The sequence below is a fragment of the Ptychodera flava genome, chromosome 19 (assembly GCF_041260155.1).
Source record: "Ptychodera flava strain L36383 chromosome 19, AS_Pfla_20210202, whole genome shotgun sequence".
In the NCBI taxonomy this organism is placed as follows: Eukaryota; Metazoa; Hemichordata; class Enteropneusta; family Ptychoderidae; genus Ptychodera; species Ptychodera flava.
Window position 1 is genome coordinate 37,510,316 of NC_091946.1, and position 19,235 is coordinate 37,529,550.

General features: G+C 35.8%; 1 protein-coding gene across 1 annotated transcript; it reads left to right on the top strand.

Annotated features, from left to right (window-relative positions):
• Positions 1–81: 81 nt before the first annotated feature.
• Positions 82–17,606, top strand: LOC139119452 (lysosomal dipeptide transporter MFSD1-like). Its single transcript, XM_070683268.1, has 16 exons — positions 82–288; positions 2,660–2,712; positions 4,275–4,387; positions 4,772–4,814; positions 5,389–5,465; positions 6,157–6,265; positions 6,892–6,997; positions 7,306–7,404; positions 8,114–8,225; positions 9,981–10,037; positions 10,602–10,758; positions 11,425–11,522; positions 12,479–12,591; positions 13,010–13,112; positions 13,898–13,997; positions 14,652–17,606. Exons 1-16 carry the CDS (start codon positions 126–128, stop codon positions 14,709–14,711), a joined length of 1,563 nt encoding a protein of 520 aa, XP_070539369.1. The 5' UTR covers positions 82–125; the 3' UTR covers positions 14,712–17,606.
• Positions 17,607–19,235: the final 1,629 nt, after the last annotated feature.

The following is a 19,235-nucleotide window of genomic DNA, read 5'->3' on the forward strand; positions in this document are numbered from 1 at the left end:
TTTTTTAAGTGATGACGTGGATTTTGTGGCTTTAGCCGATTTGATATATGACCCTTTTCTCTGAAAGCGAATCTGAATCTGATGTGACACTGGTTGAAATCAGGCGAAGCACTCGTGACACTAACATGGCGGAGACAGAAAACGAGAAGTCGCCTCTTCTGAGGGATAAAAATCTTCCGAAGTCTGATGATGTTGAACTCACGGGTTGTGGTGCGATGGCCGCATGTAACCCAAGAAATCGACTACACAGATATCTGGTCCTAATATTGATGTGTTTTCTAAGCTACGGTAAGAAAATCGAACTGCAGTGCAATCATAATGTTTTGTGATCGTGTTGTGCTGCCACAGGACACTTTCACGTGACAATTACAAGTACGGCCTGAGTGTACAACAACCAAGGGCAAGGCTATATCTTTTCCGGTACCGCCTTGAGAAAGCAGAAATGCTCAAAAGCTGTGAACTAATACTCGAAGACAACAGAGTTGAACTGTTACGTTAAACAAGGTGTGGTTTTGATCAGAATAACATGATAGTAATTGTTGTCATCGCGTTCCATTCAAGAATGATTCAACCCCGGAAGTATTTACTAAAGTCCATCATACCATGGTTCCATAATTTTTTTAGCTCTATCATCATACCCATGCCATGTTCACGTAGATACAGCGAAAGGGCTGAGTTATAGTGGACACAAATCTTCTGTTATTTCTAAAAGGGTTTTTCTTGGAGGCTGTTGTTTTACCGCATAACCTATATGCAGCTCTGTATGGCAGTGCTGTTTGCTGTTACCCGCTGTGCTTCCAATCACAGCCCTGCTGACTGCCATGGGCTAAACTGCTGACATGCGCATCAGTTTCATAGAGAATGGACTTTTCTCACTGAAAATAACTGACTTTTAATCCTGCTTAATTTCTCTTCTTTTGAAGGCTTTATAATAATAAAATAATAATAATAATAATAATAATAATAATAATCCAAAACTTGCGTCGATCATAGTTTTCGCTACCAGTACCTCATCAAGGCACACAGTATGCTCAGCTGCGCTTCTTGCAAACTTACACAAAGCCCACTTTTCTGCCTGTATGCAAGGAAATTGTCTGTATCTGCCAACATTGCAATGACAGAGGATACTGATTGTTCTGGTTTCCTATAAATGCGGAGATAAGATACAGCCCTGTCGCATAGAGCTATCAGTGACCCTTACCCTAATGACTCTGCAGTTTGCTAATGATTACTACTGAAACTGTCTGTGTCCTCTAATATACACTTCTGCAGAGTTTTAAGAGTCTATGATGATGCAATTCAAAAAACAAACAGCTGAACAAAAACTGAAGTTATTGTCGACCAGTTCACAATTTGGCCAACGTGAGCATGCTGGTCAGTCATATTAATTAGTAAGCCAACAAAAACAGCTTGTATCAAATTCTATTTCATTAAAATTCATCATATATCCTCAACATATGTCTGTGATTGCATCGATTTTCAAAGCTATGTCCCTTTTACCACATTGCATTATCTACAATGTGCATGTACAGTATGTTGCTGTAGCTTTCATGGCTTTAATGACCGCTTACTGTAACCGAGCAGCCAGCAAGGGCTGCTTAGCCTGGCTTGTGTAGGCATTTCCATGCATGATATGTAGGGCCACCCAGCTCTCAAGATATTACAACTATGCCTGATTTCTGAAGGAGTTGAATTTTTTTTTTTTACTTTTCAGATAAATTGAAGCATCCAAGATTTTCGTTATCTCTTTTGTGTGAAGTTAGAGGTCATTAATATTGTTGTGTTGAACTGTTCGGCTGCAGGCAAACTTTCTCAGTAGGTGACTTAACCCAAATGAATGCTGGCCAACTTTTGTAGTGACCTACATGAAGTAAACGTGTTACCCTAAACAAGCATCTCAGATTGAGATCTTCTGTGTTAGATCAGCCTATGATGTGACTTTTGTAAATGCTTCGTAATTAGTTATCACTTGATCAAAGGAACAGTGGGAGTATAGAGTGATTCACACCCGCTGTTCATGCCCCTTTGGTGTTGACACTTTTAGGAAAAAGGTTACAGTCTTCCCGTTTTATTGTTATAAGGGAATGCTTTCTATTTGTCATCAGTGTTCATAAAATCAAATAATAAGGAAAAATTACTTATAGAACAGATAAGAATAAGGTAATGTCACCTACAAAGAATTAACTGTACAATGGTATGAAGTTTTCAATTTTGAAAATATGGCTGTTTTCCATTTCTGATAACCTCCTATATTTTATCCAAAAGCATTCCAGAAATAGGATATTTTTAAATTTATGAGAATAAGTACTGCATATCCAGCCATCTTTTTGGAATCATCTTCAACTTTATTCTACAGTAAACTTTATTAAATGCCATTGTTAGGTTTATATAAGGGTACATGTACGGTAAATTAAAACTGATGTGGTACATAGCATGTATTTTTAGCCCCTTTATGTGTTAGTTGTAGTAAATTTAGTGATAGGAACCCAAGTGAGACGTGTTTTTCCAAATGTTAGCTCTGCAACAATTGGTTGAAGATCTGACCTGTTGAAATAGATTTGACTCTTTTCAAGGGTAAGTCCACATCTATGCTTACACTAGTGTACCGGTAATCTTATTTGTATTAAATGTGAAATTTGTCGAACTTTTTCCTTTGCAGGAAGCTACTTTGTCTATGATAACCCTGCTGCCTTGCAAAAACATATGAAGGAGGTAAGAATTAAAACTCTCTACAAACATTAAGAAAATTTAACCTGTCCACCCCTTATGCCCTGTAAACAGGTCCACATTTACCATTCATAACAATTGGTTTGGGCTAAACCATAGTGGTGACAGGGTTAAAAAGCCTGAAACAAAGGAAACTGTACCACAATATGATATCATGAATATTTTTATAGACGCAGTGTTTGGATAATTTATTGCCTAATAATTCTTATTGTGACTTGATCATGGGTCAATTTCATTCACCTCTCCTTTTATGGGTTGTAAGTCTCTTTGTATGCAAATTACCAATGAATGATGTTTTGATGTGTAGTCGTTAAATTTTACAGTGTGTGATCTAAGCAACATGAATATTCACCATTTGAATCATCGTCACTGGAGAATCACAAATGAACACAAATTCAGTAAAATCCTGCTGCAAGCATTGGATAGTGCTGGCATACAGTGTATACTGGTACTTCACACTTTCAGGGACACAATCAGATCAGACATTAATTCATGTATGGAGGATAATTGGTATAATATTGCACAATTTGGCAAAACAAACGTATCATTTATCAAATCATTTAAAAATCTGATTTTTAGGAAGTGTTTCTTCAGCAAAGGTAACACAACTGTAGGAAATGTTTCTTTGACCAAAATACCACAACTGTACATTTAGCTTTAACTTCTGACGGTATTTTTTACTGTTTGTGACAATATTTAATGGCTGGTTCTAATTCTAGTTCTTGTTCATTTTTTTTTTCTATGCACAAAGCATGTTAAAATGACAATTATACAACATATCTACTTCACAGTCAGAATTGCTGACTACTATGTATATTTTATCTCCATGAAGCACACAGCATTTCAGAACAGTTGAATCATATCAGCTGATAAGATGATTACAGAGGTGTAGCTTTGGTGTTTGAAGTTTGTTTAGAGAAATTGACGTACTGATAAATCTAGAAAAGAAGACATTTGATGAACACTGAACTGTTTACCATTCACATCAACAAATACAACGGTGTTGAATTATTATTGCCTGTTACAAAAGAACTAAAATATGTGGTTAGATATTGACATGTTGGTACTAGCCCATTCAACATACCTTATCATCTACCTGGTACTGCACAACACGACAAACTTGTTTAAGGCAGTATGCACCTCTAAGGTGAAAGACTTAAACTTTTGCTCAAACTTTCCTCATTGAAGCTTTCGACCATTCTCTTAGAATCAAAAATAAAAATCAGGGGTCACCATGCAAAATTTGGTACCAGAGAGATATATTACCTGAGATTTTCTCGATATTTGAAATTCAAAATGGCTGCCATTCCTGTGATAGCTCTATGTGGAAAAATAAAATGTTTGATTTACAAAAAAACTAAGATGGTGGAAAGTTTTTGTACACCAAGAGCTTTAAAATGAACCCCCACAAGTGGTTAAAATGAACCCCCACAAGTGGTAGATCAGAAAAGAATTGGGAACAGTTTGAGAGTCAAAATAGCTGTCCCTTAGGCTCGTTCTATCATAAGTTAATCAAATTAATTTATTTGTATTCATTCTCTCACAAGGACCTTGACTTGAATACTAGTGACTTCATGATGTTCTATTCGTTGTACTCCTGGCCAAATGTCATTCTCTGTTTCTTCGGAGGATTTCTCTTAGACAGAGTGTTCGGTGTAAGGTAAGCATATACAAATCACAGAACCATTTCCATGTGTAATGTGCTGTTACTACACTCCTCTATTATTCATATTATTGCCCCTGTCCCACCTCCTCTTTTGTGAGCTGCACTTCTGAATGTCCAAATACTGCAGTGATTTAGATATTTGAATGTTCTCCGCTGATGAGTCATCGTCATCAGATTTGTATATTTAAACAATGCTGATGATGCGTGAATGAATATTCCTTTATGAAAGCAATCATTTGTCATTGATCGATGGCAAAATAGCAAAGACAGGGACAGAGTTCTCAGTTTTGTATTCTAAAATGTTGAGCGTTTTGAGTGCAAAAGCTGTTAGATACACTGATGTCAACTCAACCTCTATTGATTTTTTTTAATTTTCAGATTGGGAGCTATTATTTTCAGCACTTTTGTTGTAATTGGTCAGGTATGATATTTTCTATCTATGTCTTCAAGGAATTATTTTCAAAGATTTGCAGAATGTCGATGTACATTGCTATTTTTTTAACAAATGCAACTTCTCAGGTAGCTTTAAGCTTTGCCAAAATAAAGATTTGAAGAATTACCTGTATCTCTTTCTTAATTTATAAAACATGGAGAACACTTTGTCTTATCTTCTTCATGAAGACAACATGGTTTTCTCAAGGAACCTTTCTTTAGCTTTGATACAGGGAAACCATCATCAGAACTGCATCTGTGCTAGTTTCTTGTTAACTGCATCTGTACAAGTTTCTTGTTTACAAACAATGTATTTTGTGCACTATATTTAGATGCAACTTATCATCGTAGCTGCAACATCTAAATTAAATACAAAATGTGTACTTAAATACAAAATGTGTACTTAAATACAGAAATGAGAGCAAATTGCTGTTCAGTAGAAGTAATAATTTTCCAATTTTCTTCGTAGAAGACGAGTCGAATGTTAGCATTCTCAGAGATATTCAAACACCTTCAGTTAATCAGCAGAAAAGTTGAACTTTGTTTTCTTTCTACCATTGCAGTGTGTATTTGCCCTTGGAGCTACTCTGGGTGGTCATGTTGGCTACATTGTAATGTGTACAGGAAGATTCATATTTGGGTAAGAAAATTTCAAATTCATAAATCCCTGTTATACTTTGAATTTATTTCTGTGTACTTAAAGGGCCAGTAATGCTAACTTTTGATGATTTTGTCATTTTTTTATAGCATATATCAATTGTAACTTCTTATTCTATTCCCCAAAGAATGTTGAAACACCCACTATTAAGCTCATCATCTTAGCCATTATATGTGTAAAATGCATTGTTATTGTTTACATTTGAATTCTAGTCCAGACCAGAAGTCACTTTTCAACAATAACAATACAGTTAACACACATTTGGGCTGAGTCAACAAGCTGAATGCTGTGTATATCAACATTCTTTGGGGAGAAGAACAAGGAATTACGGTTCACATTCAAATTTAAAAATGCTGAAAATATTATGAAAAGTTAGCATTACTGGCCTTTTAATCTGATCATATTTATTAAATCTTGAACAAGAAGATCATTTAAAGGGCAGATTGTTTATCAACTTGATCTGAAGCAAATTGACCAACCTGATAACAATTTCAGTGGAAAACAGTGGTCTAACACCATGTAAATACTTAATGTCAGCATGAACTAATGTGAGAACCAGGGATTGAGTACTGCCCCTTTAAGTACAGTGCATTGGTTTAATGAAAGGATAGCCTTTACAGGTTCTCATAATTCATCTTTCATTTTACTGACGTTGTCACGTTTGTTATCACAGATTAGGAGGTGAGAATCTTGCAGTTGCACAGAACACCTATGCTGTAAGTTGGTTCAAAGGCAAGGAACTGAACATGGTATTTGGTATTCAGCTTAGCTTTGGAAGAGTGGTAAGTGAATCATGTTCCGTGTCTCAACCAATCAGTGAGCACATTGTACATGCAACCAGCCAATCAGCAATGGTTTTCCTTGTGAAATAACAAGGAACAACAGTATGTCTTTTCACAGATTTGTGCAATTATCTTTCATACTTTTGACAGTCAGGACTGCTTAGTTAGTTTCAAATCTTAAAATTGCAATCTATTTTGATGAACAGTTCAAAGCACTGGTGGTCACGTATTTACTTCAATTTTTGATAATCTCACATCTAAAGGAATTCTACTTTTCAAAGCACTATATAAACTGCACATGCAGCTGTAAAAGTAAACAAATTGCTTCATTCTCTGTGAGGCTGTGAAATAATGGGGCATTGATCTGATGTACATGAGATGTAGTGAACTCGTATTTTGTGTACATGTAACCTGTTCATCCCCAAATCCCTGTTAACTGGTCCTTAATCACCATTGATTACAATTGGTTTGGACTAAACCATGGTGGTGACAGGGTTGAATGCTTCAAACTGAAAATCATAAAAATAGAAAGCATGAGAAAAGGTCATATGAACAAGAATGCCCTGCTGTGTGCAGATTAAATCTTGCTCAAAATGATGGTATTTTGTGTGTTTATCAACTTTCAGGGGAGTACTGTCAACATGAATATTATGGGACCAATTTACAGTTTGATTGCTCACTCAAATCCTGACTGGGAAGGCTATAGAGTATTAGGTTATACTCTCTGGGTTGGTGAGTACTCCTGTCGTTGACTTATTCATGCTTTTCCAAAAAAGACACTGTTACTCTGACTGGTGCTTGGCAGTATCAGCTATATCCTTGATCTGTGTAGAATGTGACAGTTGACCCTTGTGTACCACTTTATCAAAATTATATTTATTTGATGACATGAAGGAAATTGACTTTGCATTAAAATCATGACAAGGTCAATATCTCATCACTAAGACATTTGTGTACTCTGAATTCAAATGAACAGGAAAATCCATCTTATGTCAGTGCTGTGTGTATCAGCAGTTACTCATTCCTGTATTTCTTTTAAGGTGCTGGGATGTGTGTTTTTTCATTACTTTGTGCAATTATGCTTGGGTATTTTGACAAGAGGGCATCAAGAATTCTGAGGAAAGAAGACAGTAAAACAGGTTTGTTTCATCTCCACCAGTATTTTGAGGTTTCTTGCAGAAGAATGGGAGAAGATATGTTTGTGTAATTATAGAACAAAAAAGTGAAAATATAAGCCAGAGTATACACTCCTTTATAAACTGTAACCCAGATAAAATTTCTGATCAATGATTTTTTCTAGATTTTTACTATAACTTTAATCAAAAACCGTAGCCCTTGAAGTGATATTAGTGTGATCCAAAATAATCCAAAAATTACAATTCAACATGGCTGCCATCCCTGTGTTAACTCTATGCAGAAAAATAAAATTTTCAATTTAAAAAAACTAAGACGGTAAAAATTTTTCTTACACCAAGATCTTTAAAATGAGTCCCCATAAGTGGTAGATCAGAAAAGAATTGTAAAAGTTTGAGAGTCCGACTATATGACCCCGAGGCGCATTTGACCTTAACTTGAACAGTCAAATGAAAGAGTTCACAATTCAACAGTGACCTCAATCAAGTGTGAACTCTTCACTTTTAATGATGTTGTATTCCTATCCTGTCCGTCTCACTCTTCCAGAGACTGAACAAATTTAAAACCAGCCACATCGACAAAGGTTGTATTGCCGCCTCATGCTGTGCAACAAGTAGCACTCTACAGAAACTCAACCACAAATTTGATTTGATTTAGTTTACAAAAATAATAATCCTGTGTTTAACTGTTCCATAAATTTTCATTCCATTCTAGGTGAAGTCATTCAGTTTTCCGATATCAAGAATTTCCCGGCTGAATTGTGGTTGATATTTATTATCTGTGTCACCTATTACGTCACCATTTTTCCATTCATCGACCTTGGTGTGTAAGTTATCAGATTTTATTTTGGTTTCGTCCCTGATAGCTCTCTTGAATATTGTCAATTGTTGTTTATAATTTAATAAGAGTACATTTTTCAAAGTGGCCTGAGGTTTGCTGATTTCAAAGAATGTAGTTTACTTCTCACTGTACATGTAGGATCTGGAATTGATTACTTAGTGTGTAGACATGTATCTGTGTGTATTTGTCATCAGATATTTTCCCTGGTGTTGATAATCTACTACATATTTAGCTCTGTTTCAATATTTTCTCCAGCTTCATAGATTGGTAAAAATTGTTTTCTTTTCCAAGAGGGCAACTGATCTTACTGTATCCTTGATACTGTAATAAACTCTATCCAGCAATATGACACACCCATCAGTGGTGAACAAATTCTTTTCGGCTCCACTAGTCCCTGGGCGAGTAGGTCCAGAAATAAGCACCAGCAAACTGTCAGAATTCACTGGCCCCTAGGTCAACACAGTTGTAAATTCTGTTCAAGTTGTATTATAACACACTCATCCACAGTCTGTGTTCTAATTCGTCAATTGATAGTCACGTGGGATGCGTTCTTTTTGTGCTGATCCACGTAAACGATGTCATCAGGCATCATTTGTCGGAACTGTTGCCTGCCAGGCATCAGTTCCGAAAAATGATGCCCGCCGACTTCCAAAATGACATTTGCGCCATGTGCGAACTGGAATGTAATAAAAATGTTGTCTGCAGCTGAGCGAAACAATAGTCGAGAAATTTCTCAGGTTATCCTACTTTCTGAAGAAGACTGAATGCTGATGTTTCCAATAAGGGTTTGAATAATAACGATAATCAAAGGTGCATTGAACATTTCGCAGAAGTATTGTGATGCTGTCATGAAAAACTTTTTCTTACTTAACCACTCGGATATATTATATGCAACAAGTTTTGTGTATGGTACGTTTTTATGCATGACTGTGGATGAGGTGTGTTATAAAACACATATTGACTGGCCATGAGGGCAACAGCATACGTCTTTAACCCCTTGGGCCCGTGAGTCACCCCAAAAAACAGACTGTTTCCCTATGCCTTTGGCCTCAGGAAACAGTCAGTTTTTCAAAGTGACTCACGGTCCCTCGGGATAAAATCATATGCTGTTGCCCTCATGGCCAGTCAATATGTGCAAACTGTCTCCTGTCGAACTAATCAACCATCTTCAGAAAGTGTTTGCATGTTGGAAATATTTAATATGTTGCAGATTCCTAGCAATGACATTGCAGTTTGTTGAGTTTCATGCAGTACAATCTTTCTCCTCATCGATTTCCCAAATTCATCAGTTTGCTAGATTAGTAGATGTGAAAAAGTACTAGCCAGGACAGAAGAACTTCTAACCCATGAGGTCGACCGGTCCAGCGAGTGTATTTGCTCACCGCTGCACATTATATATCGCCCTCAGTGGCAAAGATGAGCAGTCCTTTTGATTTTTGCATAGCTCAATCATATTGCTTGCATCAACCATCTTTGCTGCTGATGTTTCATTTAACTTTTTCACTGACATGGTTTGTCTCACACTAGTTTTCAATTTTCAAGTTAGGACCTGTAATCAAGGATATAGCGATGAAAATGTTACTTCGTACTCAAAGTGACTAGATTTTGCTATTTGGAGTTAGCAATCTATCAGCAAGCCCATTTGTGAACAGATAATTTCCATTTTTAGGTAGCAGTTTGATAAACCAATGTCCTATTATTCAGGGCTCGCAACTAACACAAGACAATTCTATGTCGGCAGGGTTTTCTTTGAAGAAAAGTTTGGCATGGATCCCAGTCAAGCCAATGCTGTTAACAGGTTTGTAGGTTTCTTGAATTTAATCTTCAAGTAAAATAATGAATTCCTTGGGATAATGAATGCAAGTGCGTATCATGTTTGGACTCAAGAAATAGACTTTGATTTAAAGAATATCATTGAGTATTAAAATCACATATGCTCCACTATTTTCGCCTACTTCAGTTTTCGTGTCAATCTCAATTAAGCATTAATATCTGATCCACTGATAATCATCATTGTTAAATGCTTACCAGGTTTACACATGGTCCACAGTCCATTGCAATGAACAGGTCTGCAATTCAGCATGGAGCCAACACAACACATTCAGCAATTGCACTGCAGTCTAATTCAGTGACGTGTGAAGAAGTGGCAACTGTTTTGAGAAATTAGTAGTCTGTAGACAAGATTCATTCATCATTTTACCAGGGACAACCATTAATTTTGAGCCCTGGAAGCATAGGATGTAGTTGATTTAAATCTGCACACAATAATAAACAGCGATTTTGGTCTTCCAAATTCATGTTTTAATTGCCCCTTGGCCCTGAATCTTACTATTGATTTTCTGTGTTAATTTTTTTTTCCCAGTCTGGTCTACATCTTGTCAGCTGTGGCGTCCCCATTCTTGGGTTTCTTGGTTGATAGAGTTGGAAAGAATATATTCTGGGTGTTTTTAGCCGTCGTCGGCACACTAGGAGCTCACATGATGCTTGCATTTACATTTTTGAACCCCTATGTTGCAATGGTAAGTAAACCATGAATATTAAATTGTATGTTAATGAGATGCAGAAAATTCAAATTCACAACGTCTTTCATACTGCTTACATATAAATGCTCAGAAATCAATAATTTCACAGATGATAAGCATATTGTCCTGAGGGTCTGTTTGTGTGCATAAAAGAACCAGTTTCTGTTTTCATGTTGTACCTTTGTCTAGGTCATGCAGACCTAGACAAAGGTATTATATTGTCCATTTGATAAACTGAAAGAGTCAGTTTACTCTCTGTAAATAATACCACATGTATGTATGTATGTTGATTTGATACTGTAAATATTAATTGTGTGATAATGGTACGTGTACACAAATTCAAATAAATCTGTGACAGAAAATATCGGAATGCTAGATTATTAGCCCCTCACAAGAATAACCACAGATTCATGTTGCCGAACCAGCGTTTTATAAGTTATACTCAGATGAACTTGGTAGTTTTACTTGTTTATGATGTCAATAACATGGTGTCATTTGTTAAGTAATTGTATTAGTTATGCAGTTAGGCACAGTTGTTTACAATATGAGATCCTTTCTTTACAATAGGGTATTTATTTCAGTCAGGTAGCATTGCTCCAAATTGGTTCAGTTTGTCTATTTACTTTCAATTCCAATTCTGTACTTCTCATCTCATCCCTGCAGGTTCTGATGGGAATGTCATACTCTTTGTTGGCTTGTGCACTGTGGCCATTGGTGGCGTTTGTTGTTCCTGAAAATCAGCTCGGCACTGCCTATGGTTGGTAAGTGAGATCCTGAAACAGATTCTCAGAAATATTTACTTGATAAAAGTGGTGTTTCAGTGGTCTGACTTCACAATCTTTGCCCATCGTTTACACTCTAGTTTCATTTAATCAATCATTTTCATTGCAGATGAGTATTATTTAATAATTTAAGAAAAGTTATGACAAAAGGACAAACTGATTGATTTACAGGGCCAATAGGTATAAATAACTTTGATGATTTTTTTACTATTTTTCTCGCTGAGGAGATGAGAGGGAAGGGAGATGTTATGATGATGTGGACATCTCAAGCTCATATGATATCACTTCTGTAAACATCTACTTCTGTCACAGACTTCAGTCAAATTCCTACATGTTCCAGTCTTATTTAAGGGGGGATTCTATGGCTGGGGTGTGTGTTATTTTCTTTTCTGTACATGTACAGAACAGATTAGCCACAGCCAGACACAGCTGTGATCTGTGTGTCAGTGCACAGTCTGCACTTGACTCTAGAGCGGAGAGATTCCAGAAATACTGGTTAACATCAAAGGTATACTGTCACCTTTACCACAGTTACCATTGAAAGAGAAAATCTAACCAATCACAGATTTTAAGCGGGTGGCCGCGTTTTAAAAACAGCGCCCTCACATGGGCATTTTGAATACCAAGGAACGCCCCTTTGACCGTATATGGGCACATTTAGATTACAGGTGACTGTATACCTTTAATTCTTATGAGAATATATAAAAGGAGATTAAATTGTATGCAAATATTAGTATGGTTTGTTAGAAAATTTGACCCACCGCACAGATGATGTTACTGGTATATGTCAACCCCTTCATCCCCCAAAAACTAACAATATAAACAATTTTCTGACACACTGAATAGGAAAAATGTCTTTTCTCACAAAGCAGTGCTTTCCAATACATGCTCAGACCACATTTGTTAAATGTTTCATTTCTTTACTTCAATCATAGCATGCAGTCGATACAGAATCTTGGTCTCGCTGTGATTGCCATTGTTGCTGGAAAATTGGTAGACATCAAGGGATACTTGCTTCTTGAAGTCTTCTTCCTTGCCTGGCTGTGTCGTAAGTCCTGATCTTTAATTGCATTTATCTTTCATTGTGTGACTTCTGCTGCCATTTGCATTCATTAATTTCAAAATAAGTTATGAAATTACTGACAAGGGAAATATTTTTGTGTTAATGCAAATTGTCAAACTATTAACATCCAATGACGAAGCAATAATATTTTTACAAATCTTACCCAGACTTAAAATCAACAAAGATAGATGACACTGATGTTGTGATTGAAATTTTCATGAGGCAAATGTTAAAGCTGAATTTCAAACTTGTGTGGTTTACTTTATTTGCCAGTTGCACTCACTGGTATTTTAAAACTGTATCTTTTAAAATCTGTTGTTTGCTGTTTTCCAGTTGCGCTCACTGGTGTTTTAAAGCTCTAACTTGTAAATTCTAAATTCTGTTGTTTTCTTTTTTTTTCCAGTTGCACTCATTGGTGTTGTAATGCTGTATCTTGTCAACTCATCCAGAGGAGGAACTCTGAATCTATCATCCTGGGCTCGCAACAAAGCTGCTTTACAAGAAGAGTAAGTAACAATTTCAACCATTATCGTCTCCTGCAATGTTTTTTACCTATAAATGTTGCACCATTATCCTGACAAGTCTAAGAGATGCAGGGTCCATACACTCCTGGAATGTCCTGGAAAGTCCTTCAAAATGAATTTGAGTCTTTGAAAGTTGTTGAAAGATGACGGATCCACCCCCAGTTTTCAAAATGACAAGATGATCAGTTGTGAGAATGTAAAAATGATATACAAAATGAAATATAAAATGATATAATGCAATAATGACACATGGAAAGTGGTATTTGGACCTTTAAAGTGTCCTTAGAAATTGCTGAAAATGTCTTTGAAAGTTCTTGAATTTGAAGTGATTTTGAGCGTGTTGACCAAGAAGATGGTAAAGAGCCAAAATCTATTTTTAGCATGTGTCATATACAGGAATGTACCGTCATTTGCTCAGCTTTGCAGTTTTATCAGCCCTCAGAATCCACCAAACATAGACTTGGCTTGCAATTCCATAGACATTACTTGATTTCACTAACTTGGCAGATAAGAACCTGTGAATACCAGATTCAGGGCAGCCGGTAAATTCAGTGACTATGTAGGATTATGGATAAAGGAAGATATATCTTTCCCTAAGATTTGGTTGTACAAGCCATCACAGAAGTAATTGTCCCACCTTGAAATAGACATGATGGAATGTTTTTTCCAAACAGCCTGTGTAGCCATTTGATTACTATTAATCAGTACATGCTTGGTTTTGATGTTGTCTAGCCTGAATACAATACTATTTGTTTTTTTCCTTGAAGAGCACGAGAGAAGGAAAAGAAAGCTGAAGTTACAAGTCCCATCCGACCTAGGTCTGACTTCCAACTCAGAAACAGATACTTATCAAGAATTGGTGCAAAGGTAAGTAGTTTAAAATAGTCCTTCACACTCTACAATGATCAATAAAATAAAGAAAATTCCTTTTTTTTTGGACCGACTTACATCATTTTTTGATAGTTTATTGTTGTGCAAAAAGACTAACAAAACAGAAAAAAACAAAAACTCAATGTATGGCCTGTGAATATGATTTGAATGTCAGATATTATGCCAGTTTTGAGTTAACAAGAGTATCGTTCAATGAGTGCCAAGATTTTAGCCTTCATTTTGAGAAAATCTTGAATGCCCTACGGCAACTTAACTTGAAAATGTTGTCAGAATATAAACACTGCCCTCTTTTGTCAGGAAAGAGAAATTCTAGTGTGGTAGACTAGCCAAGTTATGCTTTAACCTATCTTTGTCAACTCTCTCAACAAATGTTAGGCTTTAGGGATCTACTCATAACTACCATTTGAACTCAGCAAAAATCTTTGATCAAAGGAAAATATAAAATTTACCACGTTTCATTTTCTGATCTAGGGATCTAGATTTTCCTAGAAAACCACTGAATTATTTATTTGGTTTTTCGTAACAAGTAGGTCACAAGGTTAATGTTCAATTACAACCACATACTTGGCCATTGAACTTTACTTAACACATACTTGTAAGGTAATTCATTCATTTTCTTTACTTACTCAGCTTCCAGAACACTACAACCATCATCTGTCAACGCTGTCAAGAAGAGGTGTACTGCAGTAAAATTCAAATTTTTATTTCTTCGTTTAAGTGTGCTGTACTTGTACTTTTTACATGTTGTTCCATCAAATGGCAAATCTTATGTGTATTAATCACGGTTTTTGTCAAAATAGGGTGTTGTGTATTCAAGCAAGAGAGGTAAAGAGCCTTGCATTAAAGTCACACAGGAGAAATTGATTTCTTTTTCCCATTGCATTCTACTTTAAAACATGGCTGGAAATGACGTAAAAATTCTGTGACTCAATGGCTCGCACTCACTGAGAATAAATATGAACTTTTTGCAGAAATTTCACTTGATCAAGAGAATACAGAAAACTAATTGTTGGTCATTGTCAATATTTTTCATGCCACTGTTTAGCCCTTTTAAGGAAGGCTTTGGACAATATTGTCGAACAATAATTGATATATATGGAATGAAATATTGAATTCCAAAGGGAGTGTCTGTTCAGTATCAATCCTTTCATTGTTACAAACTACACCATGGCATTACATAACAACAATGTGAACACAGATCAGTCCCATTCAACTTCAGGTCAAAAATAACACCATGGCTTGTGAGAAACAAATCAGTCTTACTCCACATCTACAACTGATTAGGTGCTAGTTTTACTTACCATGGTACTATTCAGTCACTTTTTTATCGGGAATAAATCAATATAACAATTTGAAGAAGCTATAATATGTGAATTTACGACAGGAAAATTTTGTTTTGCCTGTGGATTCAAGACTTACAAAGATGTGTTCAGTAGCAGTGTGATGTAAAGTTAAGAAGTGTATATGACCTCATTTGCATTTGGCTGCCAGAAAAGAAAGAAAAAAAAGACCAGGGTTATACATGGTTTCCTTCTGTATGATATTTACCAAGAATAACTGCCTTCAGTGTGAGTACTAACACTTTTTGTATTTTTTTTTAAGCACCTTCTAGTTTTTCCCAATTAATTTCTGTATAATGCACTTATTTACCGACATTGACCAACATTGCTGTACTGTGCATAAGTTGAAGTATAATTGATGAAATAGTTATCACTGATGAAAATGTAACCATTGTTAATATTTACATTTGCCCGGTCAAGTCAGGAATTGTAAATTTTTTTCTGATAGTTTATGAGTTCATGGAATCATAGAGTGCCCACTGAGACTGTGATGGTATCATTGTATCATGTTGTTATTTATTTTTCTGAATAATGAATTAGGACTTTATTAGGAGCAAGAGTAAAAAACGGTTTTGTCATATAACGTCTTTTTGGTATTACAAATATTGTCATTTATACCAGTAGCTTTACAGTGGTATGTATCCATCTTGTAGATGTTGAGTTGCCCAGATTGTGCATGTCAGATATCAATGTATAGGCAATTCTTTGATGTTCACAAATGTCTTAAAAACGGTTTTGTCATATAACGTCTTAACATCCAAAACTTCTTCACAAGTGTCATATGAATCCAGTGTTTCTGACTTTAAATTTTGTTTCTCCAAATATGTATGACCATTGATCGGAAAAGAATGAACTTGGTTGTCACAAGCTGAAGGCACAAACAGCACTCCAATGTATTCAACATACTGGATTCATAGCCATTTATGACAAGGAGTTTGAAAGGGCAGACTTGTTTTCTTCTGAAACCTGAAATATGTCATTTTACTCAGTTACCGACAGTAACCAGGGTACATAATCAGGGTATGTTTATCATGGTAAGTTACAACTTAACACAACTCTGCGGCTGTCGTCATTCACTAACATCGATGTTGCTGCAGTCTTGTCTGCTCTGGGAACAATAGGGTAAAAAAATTCGGCTGACTCGCAGCGTGTTTGCAAGGTTATATCTGATTGGTCGATTGTCACTATTCACAGCAACTTAGGGAGTTTATTTGTATTATTTCATTATAACGGTACGATTCTGCCAACCAATTGGATAACAGCTTCGAAATCGCTGCAAGTCGGCCCAAAAAATTTCAAACACAAGAGTTTCCGAAAAGTACAACAAGGATCAAACCAAAATTATGTATTGAAAACCCCCCCATGTAAATGTTTGCAGTGTGTGTGATCTTGATATTCAGAATAAACCATCGAGTGAGACACACTTCTGATATTAGCAATAGTCTGACTACACAGGATGCAAGTCCATTCTTTGATAATGGGGTGATTTTCAAATTTCTCTTTTCTCACACAAGGACAAACCATGCCAGATTTCATGTACTTACATTAAGCTGTGATATCAAATGCATCAACTCATACCGTTAAGCACATCGGAAGATTCTATTGTATATATTTTTCAAAGTTTCAAACTTTCATTTACGATCCATTTAGTCATTTAATTCTTCTGACTGTCGTTCATGGCTCACTGAATTTGAATTACACTGGTGCCTTTTCACTGTGGCATAGTCTCTAATTGTAAGTTTCAAATTTAAGCCAGAAGAATACCTGCAAAGATTGCCGTTATCTCAGAGAGTGTCTTTCAGTTTGTTAACATTTCAGCATTAGGACTTTTCTTCTTCCATTTAAATGGAACTGTTTTTCTGAGCTGCGCCTGTGTGAGTTTGTTTACAAACAATGTATTTCATGCACGATATCAAGATGCATCTCATCATCATAGCTGCAACATTTAAATTTAACTTTCATCAATGACCATCGTACCTTGGATACAGTATTTGCATTGGTCGTACAGGTCTTCATACGACCTTTGAGCGCAGTTCCGATGACTGTACCCCTTTTATTTTGTTTGGTCCTTCTTCTTACACACAGAGATTTTTTTATAAAATCAGCCAGTGAGATGAAATTCCCTTATCCCTGTAATTTATGTGAGCATACACATCGGTAAATAGTTCAAATAATCCATATGAATTTTTGTATCCTGAGGAATCTACTATATTGATGGTTTGAATAAAGATGATACAACATTTTACATTACTGTACTGAGATCTCATGTATACACCATTGTTCAGCGCCTGTGGTTGTCATTAAACCTTATCAGGTAAAAACAGCTTATCCAAAGTTCATGTCATGAAAATTTTGTGGCTTGATAAATTCTTGTCTGCCTGACAGAAATGTTCAGATTTGTGAATTGATATTTTTGTGACGAGTTGGTCCAAGTCTTTAAAAATTCATGTTGATGCTTTGGTGACATTTGAAAAGATCACTAGAAAAGGTGACAGTATACTCAGAATGACAAAGCAATTCACAGTTGCTGGAATATTCTTTTTTTTCTAAAGTTTCGGGATCAAGACCTTCCACAGGGATTTTTGAAGGGAATTGTAAAGACCTGGTGTAACTGGAGCGTATCTTCCTGTCCACAAGGTACCTTTCTAAAAATGTCATTTGATATATTCCTCCAGGTATTACATCCTGTCTGAAATTTAAGACATGACTTCCAGTACAATGGTGTATTTTGTACAGGTTGTGCTGAATTTTTTAGTGTAAGAAATGGTGATATTGTGAAAACAGGTTGCGAGTCAACATTTAAAAATTGACAACCATGGCTGTACCATCTACATATGAATACACATACCATCTGTCATCTGCAGTTTGTCAGTTGTTTCTAATAAACTCTGTACATTTTCTTTATGTATTTTACTTTCTTTACATATTTGAACATTGTCATCAACTGTCCATTTATTTGAAAATGAGTAAATTTGCTGCAAATTAATTGTGGTTCTTGTAAATTATTCCAATCCAGTTTGCCATCTGAACAATGAAATAGTGACTCACTCTAATCATTGAGCATTATCTTCAGACCATTTTTTGAAATATTTATATTTGTTCAGTGATAGTATTCATGATGATTGCAAAGGTACAGCATATTCACGACATTAAGGTGAGATGTAAAGCAGTATTGACTTCCTCCCATCATCACATTAGCAACTGATTTTAATAAATATGTGTACTTGCTGCTCAGATTTCTTCATGCACATGCTGGCATACACACCTCCATTGTACACTGATTGAACAGATTTGTTACTTCTGTGCTTTATTTCACAGTTTGAGTCAGAAAACAGACACAAAGCGTAACATGTACATGAAAAGTTAGGTCTTAAAGAAGGCATATAGTGACACTTTTTATGTCTTTTCACGGTTTTAAAGTGCCATGCAAACTAAAAAAAACATGAAAAATCAAATCTGGAAATTTTTTTAAAATAATCTAAAAACTGAACATAGTCAACAGAGTGTCTTCTGAAGGTACGTAACAAAATTATTCTTACAAATACTCATAATTTAGAAAGTTGGCTAACATATACCAGGATATACATGCAGGGTGCAATTACTTATCCATAGTTTTTCAGAATGCTCATATAAGATGAAGAGTGCCCTCTATATCTGTCAGATTCAAGCAGGGATGGGTTTGTAAATTTCTTGCACCGTGCACATGTCAAACGCTATTGCACAGTAAAGTCTTGTAAGTGAATTAGTCTGTGAGCATATATCAATACTGCTTGCTACATGCTGCTGAGGTAGTACCAGTGTGACCAGATACCAACACTTCATTGACGTAATGTCTGAAAAAATTCAAAAAATCATAAAAGGCCTCACTTTCTGT

What these genes read in the sequence shown, in the direction of transcription:
- LOC139119452 (XM_070683268.1), top strand. Translation starts at nt 126, where the DNA reads ATGGCGGAGACAGAAAACGAGAAGTCGCCTCTTCTGAGGGATAAAAAT. An exon ending in AGCTTAGCTTTGGAAGAGTG is followed by an intron (nt 6,266 to 6,891) that starts GTAAGTGAATCA and finishes ATCAACTTTCAG; the next exon opens with GGGAGTACTGTCAACATGAA. An exon ending in AGGTTATACTCTCTGGGTTG is followed by an intron (nt 6,998 to 7,305) that starts GTGAGTACTCCT and finishes ATTTCTTTTAAG; the next exon opens with GTGCTGGGATGTGTGTTTTT.